The 8,167-nt window shown below is 37.0% G+C and overlaps 1 protein-coding gene across 1 annotated transcript in view; it reads left to right on the top strand.

The window, feature by feature from the left end:
* The window catches only part of LEMD3 (LEM domain containing 3), a 77,863-nt gene that overhangs the window by 65,098 nt on the left and 4,598 nt on the right, over positions 1-8,167 (top strand). Inside the window, exon 13 of the mRNA XM_035889927.1 lies at positions 5,514-5,595. Coding sequence (XP_035745820.1) covers positions 5,514-5,595 — 82 coding nt within the window. The remainder of the gene's footprint in view (positions 1-5,513; positions 5,596-8,167) is intronic.

Here is an 8,167-nt window from a genome sequence, read left to right on the forward strand (position 1 = left end):
AAAATTTTAGTAAGATGTGAATAGTAACTTTATTATGAGAGTTGCAGAGCCTTTTCTTTCTAGGACATTGTCCATTAGGGATGTGCAAGTGCTTTAAGTGCAGTGCAGAAAATGGTGGGTTTTGTCAACAGGTTTCTCTGTTCCATCTCTAATACTGTTATGATCGATTTTCAAACACTTAAATTGAACATAGCTTCTACAAGCTATGTATGTTATAAAGCTGAATCTTCTACATAGTTTATTGTTCAGTACAGGCTGTTTGAAACATGACACTCCAGTTCTGGAATTTCTCATTTGCTACTCTTTTGCTCTCATTTTTTTCTTGTCCTGTTTGATTGCAGTATAAATCACTCCGTAACATTCTGTCCTGTAAGAGAAATCAGGCTGGACTTCCCTTCATTTGGAAGACTTCTCAGTGTGTGGTAGCTCAGGTGCTGCTTTGCTACATGAAATATGCATTCAAGACTGAACAGAACAGTACTTTCCAAAACTTCATAGAAAGACAGCTGCTGTAGTAGCTACTGTTAGGTACCATCTGAATTTGAGCATCTGACACCTACTTTAGCATATTGTGAATGTGGACAGAATAACTTTATCTCTCAGCTGTGGCTTTTAGCTGTATGTTGCCTAGAGTATGTGCTTCAGACTATGCTTTTTATTGAATAGGATATATTAAGTTCTATCCTGTTCAGTTCTTTTAATAGCAGTTTTCCTAGTTTTCTTGTTATGTTTGTAGTTCAGCAAAGATCTTTGAAGAATTGAAATTGCATACTTTGGCTCTAGCAGGGAATGGAAATAGGGGTGGCTGAAGTGACAGAGGTCATTTGGGCTCTGTATATCTTGGTAGCCAGCAGGCAAAGGCAATTTTCACATGCAAAGGCTCTTTCTATTTTGTGTTCCTTGTTTTCATATGACTGTTGGAAATAGTTCCATAAGTCTCATACTTCTTGCACAGCTATTTCTTTCCTGATGTTAGGTATTCTATATGTATGTGTCGCTTTCTTCATTTTTGGAAGTGTAAATCAACTGGAATTAAGTTCATCCTCCAGTTTTGATGTTTGAATATAGAAGTTCATACTCTTCAAGACTGCTAGGTCCTGAACAAACTCAGTACATATAAAATCAGAATAAATTCTTGGTTTTGAATCTCGTGAATAAATTTCAGGGTCACAATTTTTTTAAACTTTCGAGATTTGGTAGTAGTCTGTAGCAGAGCACAATACCCAGTGTATGTACAATTGAAGAAGAAAGCTTCTTGACCTGTTGGTGTGTACACAGATATTGGTAGACAATAGCATGCATTTCAAATATGGGACCTGTAGCATGCATGAGGATTTAGGCTCTTCTGTCTGTTAGCATCTAGATTTCAAGCATCACTGTGGTATTTTGTCCCTTCCTTCAGGATGCAGCCTGTCTTTTGACAGACAGTTTGGGATTTTTTTTTTTACTGGGTCAGCATAAAGTCTGGTGTACTTCTTTGAAATGCTATCTACTGGACATAGTAGATGCATCTGTCAAAAAAAAAAAAAAGGTGGGTAAACTCATTGTAGGATAATGGACAATGAGTGGTATTTTGAAAACAGTTGACAAGAGAATGGTCAATTGAAAAACAATCTCGATCATGCCATGGTGCAATTTAATTAAATCAAGGGGGGGGAACCCCCCAAACATTTCTAGTGTGTTCAGTTTGCTTTTGAAAGAACAGATCCTATTGTCCTTATTATGCCTTTGATATCTGGAGCTCTAAAGAAAAATAGGTAGGCAGAACTCCAATGTAGCTAAGCGACCAGCAATAGCTAAAGTTTCTTGACAGCTCTGGAGATGAGATAGAGGCTCTCTGAAGTACCACATCTAGGGTGATATTTCATCCTACAGCGTGGAAGATAACCTGTTACCTTGTGTGAATGACACCTGTCCTCTCTGGCTTGTGAGGCTTGTGAGAATATAATCCCGTCTCCATCTTAAAAAAAAAACAACCAATCAAAACAAAAAAAACACAAACAAAAAACCACCCCAACAACAACAAAAAAACCCCAAACCCCACGAACTCTGTTCTTAACTGTTGCAAGGAAACTGTGGATTTTATGCTTGTTGTAAAATGCTGTATCCATCCAATGCTGGTCCTTCTATAGCTGAACTCAACTGTGTTAAGCCCCAAGACAACCACACTCTCCTCTCTTAATAACATAGAGTAATATCTTGATTTCAGTATCTTTCCTGTTTACTGAAGAACCTCGTGTTGAGTGAAAGTGCGTAACTTCAATGTTTTCAACTGTCTCATCTTTTTGCTCTTGTCTTTGATAAGAATGGTTAGTACTGAATATATTAGTGATCTGTGGCTTAACATGAATAAATCTGTTCCTCAGAAACATGGTTACCTGTATTTGATGCAAGTCTTCAACCCTACCATGTGCATGAAATTCACACCTAAAGATCTGTTGAGCTGTCTTATAACCCATGGTGGTGATACTGGGGAATTGCTTTAGCAATGATACAGTAGTAATTCAAGAGGTATAGAAAGCTGTACAATGGTTTCTTAGATGTTCATTTTGAAGTCTGTGCAAGAGCCGCTTCTTCTATCATAGAAGTATTCTAGTCATGGTGATAAAGAGGATGTTGAAAGCACACACTCTTAGCTGCTGCTGTTTTTTGAATCTGGAATGATACAGTCATTCAGTTTAAGGTAATAAAACAAAGCACATTGAAATGAATATGACTGAAATACAAAGTGGCTTCCTTTTCTTGAAGGTGCTCCCTAGTCCCCAAGGAAAATTTATGAAAGTCCTAAAATTTCTCTTGTCAATGACTTACTGCACAAAGTTGTGTGCAGCCTTCCTATTTTGTCTCCACCTTTTTATCCTCATCTTGTAAGTCCTTATTCTTGAGACCTATATAGTAAAAGAAGTAGCTTAGTTGTGGGACAACAGTCTAAGCTACACCATAAGAATGTCTGCTTATGCCCTTGTTGTGAGGAGATACTTTGTATGCTCCACACCAGTGTCAATTTTCAAATCATCAGTACTATAATCTAAATAGGTTTGTCACTTTTACTTGCTCTTTTGGGGAGAATTAATTGTTATAGATGTGTAATGAAGTTCCAAGTTATTTTTAACTTGCCTGCACCTTCCCTTTGGTCCTATTTCTGGTATAGATTTTAATGCTTATTACTATGTTAGCATTAATTTTGTATCTCACTGATTTCCGTGGCCACTTTTTTCTTAAACATAAAAAGCTCTATCTAATTTTCAAAACTTTCTTCTAATATACCATGACTTTGAAACATTTTTGAGAAAAAGCAGAATTCATCTTTTTCTTATGCTGCACTGCCCTGGGCACACTTGCTCAACTAGTATGATGTTACATTAAGTTGGTAGCAGATTAGTTTTGTGCTAGTGGTGTGCTCTGGCTGAAGTCATCTCTGCAAGCACCTGAGATCTTCCCGTTAAAAGGACATCAAGATTATTAGAAATTGGAGCAGGCAAAGCTTGTTTTTTATAGGTATTTACACTAAAATGTGAATTCCCCATTTAGTTACTTTTGCACAGTAACTGCCTTAAGCAACAGTATGGGTTTTTTGGAGTTCATAAACAACTTGCAGAAATGTTGATCCTCTGGGCCTAGGGTCTCTGCAAATAACCTCACCATTCTTTATCCTTGCATTAAAACCATGTGCTGAATAAACCTAGCTATTAACAATCAGCACATAATTTCCTCAACCCCACACCTTTTCAGGTCCAGGTCCATGACTAGGCCACCCCAGATCACCTTCTCCAGTATGGTGTGGTGCCCCAGTGTACAATATGCTGGTGACATTTCACCCCACCTTGATCTGCTGGAGCCAACCTACATGAGTGAGGTAAGTCCATTTATTTTTCAATGTTGCTTAGTTCTGTAAAGTTTTTATTGTATACCCTATGTATAATTTTTAATCAAGGGCCAAAAACTTTACAAAACCATGTGCTATTGAAAAAGGACTTGTCCTTAAACTATAGGCAGCTCAGAGATAGATGCAGTGTCACCAGCATATTTAGAAATCTATTCCCAAGAAAAAACAGACAATTGCTACAGATGTTGGTGACTTGGACTCTGTGTGTGTATGTTCTAACAAGAACAGTTTTAGTTATTTGGGGAACTTACAGTAGGTTCCATATTAGATTGAGAGGCCACCTTTTCTGATTTCTAGTTGGCAATTGAGGGGTTTTTTTGCCTCAAATTTACGTAAGGAGCAAGTTTGTCTATGCCATATCTGCAGGCAGCGAAACTTCTCTTGGTTAGTTCTTGTCTTTCACATGCAGTGTCTTCCACATGACTGAATCTCTTCTACATGACATGGGTTTTGTTTTGGTGACATACAGAAAAGCAGCAGTGTTCAGGTATTTTGGATATACTTGCAAAACTTTATTTTAAAAGGTCAGCAGTAAGAAGCATGGACCTGTAGTGTCATCTGCTCAAAACTGAGACTTCAAACATTTGGAACACAAGATCTTGAATCTGTCAATCTTTTTCCAAAGTAGGGATTGCAAAGGAGAAGCGTTAGCATCGGGTTGGAACATCATTTTGTCTTGTTGAGATTTTTAAGCTCTTGACTCTACTCATCTCAAGCCTTCAAAGTAAAACTTCGTTCAAGCCTTGGAAGTTGTTTTACCAGGTTATCCCCTTCCATTTCTGTTGCTGCTTTGTTGGCCCTTCTCAAGGCATGGAACTACTTTATCTCAATCTGAAGGGCTCCTCTATTCCTTTTCTCATGGTGCAGTCTTCTGTTGTGACTCCTACAAGTAGAACTTGCAAACTTTAGAGAAGTTAATGTTTATTTTAGAACTTCAGAATGTATTTCAAGGGATTGTTCGGCTTTGAAAGAGTTACTCTGTTATTTTTAATTTCCATTTTTCTTACATCTGTTTTATTCTCTGGTGTGTTTCATTTCAGATTTTTGCAAGCTTCTGGTCACGCATGTGGAGCATTTAGGGTTACAAAAGCTCCATCCTTGTAGAATACTCCTTGACAGTTGTTACTGCAATACAGATGCAATACAACATCCGTCTAAGCATCTCCCTATTTCTTAGTCAGATGGGCAGTAAATTGCCCCAAAAGTGGAAGAAATGAAAATTCATCAGGCAGTTAAAACTCAGTGGTTAACCTGAAGCTCCAAAAATTTGCTCCAGATGTTAAGAAATCTGCCTTTTCATGGAGATGTAATGCAAATACTTTCTCTTAAACTATATTGGGTTTTTTAAGTATCCTGAATTCTTTCCATGTCCTGTGGCCTGGGTATAAGACAGTGCATTATCTTTTTAAATGTAGAAGTTGTAAATCTAAAAAATTCAGTTAAGTATGGTATGCCTTCTTCAGCGCAGTAGAAGATTGTGGGGAACTTAATTTGACTGAAGCTTTTTCATATATGAAGGAAAGTATTCTTTTTGAGTAAAACCAGAAAGGTATTAATACATAATGTTGACACTTGTTAACTAGATGACATTATGCCTGTCAATAAATACTATTAATTTTTTTTGTAGCATTTCATCTAGATAGAAGAAATTCACCACCAAACAGCTTGACACCATGTCTAAAGATTCGCAATATGTTTGATCCAGTTATGTAAGTAAAACCAGTTCTCTGTATTTCTGTACTCTTTTGGAAGGGTCCATTTTTTTGTCTCAGAGGGGTTTGGAAGAAGTGAGTAAACATGAATACCTTAAAAGAAAAAAATGGGTTGTTTAAAAAAAAAAAATCTTAACATTTATGAGAAGACATAAACAATCTTAGTGTCTGTCTTCTGTCCTTTATTGTCTTGCTTTGTGTCTTTGGGTTACTTCTTGAAGAGCATGGCATTTAGTCAAACTACTTGGAGCAGCAACTGATCTTTCTCCATTAGTTTATTTTTTAAATGTTCAGTTATATCAGCTAATAGGGGAGATTCAGGTGGCCTTACAACAGACTGTAAATTTGCTAGAAGTATTGTTAGGTATTCTGGAGTATTTAGACTGTTACAGAGCTTGCACAGTTTGCATTTAAAAGACTGAATTTAAATAATTTATTACTTTATGGCAGTGTGCCTAGTTTTGAAGCAAATGGATTTTTGTATTGGGAGGGTTTTAAACAAATGAATGCAGAGTACTGGCTTCTAATGCTCACATATAATTTAATGTACTGTGTATGAATAAGGAACAAACCTTGTTTCACATGCCAAAAGTTAAAGAGGAATAACTAATTTTTTTTGTAGTCTCTTAAAACTTTATCCGCTCTCATGTTATATCCCCGTTGGCTGTAGGCTAGATGATGTTAGGAGTTGGGGACTAACACATAAGTTATACCAGCTAATCCTTTCTAATCTTTGAAACCTGTTTTTTCCAGTGCAAAGAGATACAGGGACTCCAATAATTCCTCTGAAGTAATTTATTCCCTGGTGTGATTATATAAGGGAAAAATGAAGATGCTATACTGTCTTACAGAGTAAAAGTGAGATGCTAATTGGGACTGAAGAATATGAGAAGCTAAGTGGAAAATAAAAGCTATTGATTAGAATAGGGAGTAACAGGAAGGGGACACTGAAGTATGGACACAAGTGATTGCAAAGTTTGGATATATTTCTTCAGCTCTGTTTCACTTCTATTCCTAGCCACACTTAATTACTTTAGTCCCTTGCCTTATTAATTGGAAAGCTGTTAGCTAATTTAGCTGAGAACGGTGTTATCGCTAGCGTAGAGAAGTACTCTAAAACCTGCTTTTCTCAATGGCTTTAAGACTTAATGCCCGTCATGGGCAAAAGACCCCAACTGTGGCTTCTTTTGTAACTTTCAGGTTGCAGTAGGGTGAGCAAGACTGAAATTTTAGGCATTGTTCTTGAGGCAAATTGATCCTCCTGTAAGAGGATGAAATAAAATATGAGACTTGCTGAGAATTTTGGGTGAGATAATGCCCTTGTTGTCCTTGCTACAAAGGAGACTTCATGAGCTATATTGGTCAGTCTGAGTAGTACTGAAATAAATCTGTTCCTGAAGCTTCACTGTATTATTTATTGGTATGCTGTATTGGTTACTTTCTTGTTTCAACATGTTAGCTGTTCAAAATGTCTGCTATTAATGGAACTAGTGACTGAGGTGTTATTTTTGTCAGAACAATCTCCCTTTATAGGCTGTATCTTTGCTGTAAACTTCAGTTTTTTCAGTACTGACAGAGTCTATGCCCAGCAAGTGCATTAAAAAAAAAACATTTATAGACTAGGAGTTGTTCTCTTTTGACGCTGCTATAGTGTCTATGTCCAGTCAGCTATTTTGAATGGTGCAAATTCTAATACATTCACTTTTTGTAGACCTTTTCTTTTGGAAGTTGACCTACCTCCTTTACTGGACTGCAGGATTATAGTCATAGTGCAATTATAAAATATTCATGCAATTACGTATTACACACCCCAGCCCCTTCATCTTCCATGAGCTGTCTTGCAGAGGACTGCTGCTTAAGGAAGTACTTTTTATTATACACTTGGAGTAATCTTAAAAAAAGAAAAAAAAAAAAAAACAAAAACACCAAAACCCCAAACCCCCCCCCCCCCCAAAAAAAAACCCCAAACAAAAGTACCAAATCCTCACTGCAAGACAAACTACTTTATTCAACTACCTGTGTCAAAAGAGGAAGGAGGTTTATGTTCTTGTCCCAGATCTGAAAGGATGAATGCCTTCTCTGACCACCTGAAACACAGAATGTACCAGTGTATCTGATTGGCAAATACTGTTATGACATTTGCCATGGGTGCAAGGTATGTTTAACAAAATTAGGTTTTAGATGCTCTTTAAGTCAAGCTATTGTATACTAACAGTAAACACTCAACTAAGTACTTTGCAACAATATGCCAGCAGCTGGTAAAAGCAGCCATCCATAATAGAGGTCTTTTCTCTTGACCTGAGAATCCTCTGGGGAATATACCAGTTCATCTGTATTTATCAATGCTAACAGGATGAATCTTTTCTACTCCCAAAAGTCAGAAAACTTATCTGGACATTGTGAACCCTCAGGCCACAGCAGCAGACTTAAACTTGGGTGTATGTTCTGGGCATTTACTATGCCAGACACAAACCTATTTTTTAAAATATCAGCCTAAGCGTCATTTTGATAAGGCTATTTTAGTGTTTATGCATCTACCACTAAGTCAGTAAAAGAATGGTTCATAAAG

This window comes from Egretta garzetta, unplaced genomic scaffold (assembly GCF_000687185.1).
Source record: "Egretta garzetta isolate BGI_Z169 unplaced genomic scaffold, ASM68718v1 scaffold792, whole genome shotgun sequence".
NCBI lineage: Eukaryota > Metazoa > Chordata > Aves > Pelecaniformes > Ardeidae > Egretta > Egretta garzetta.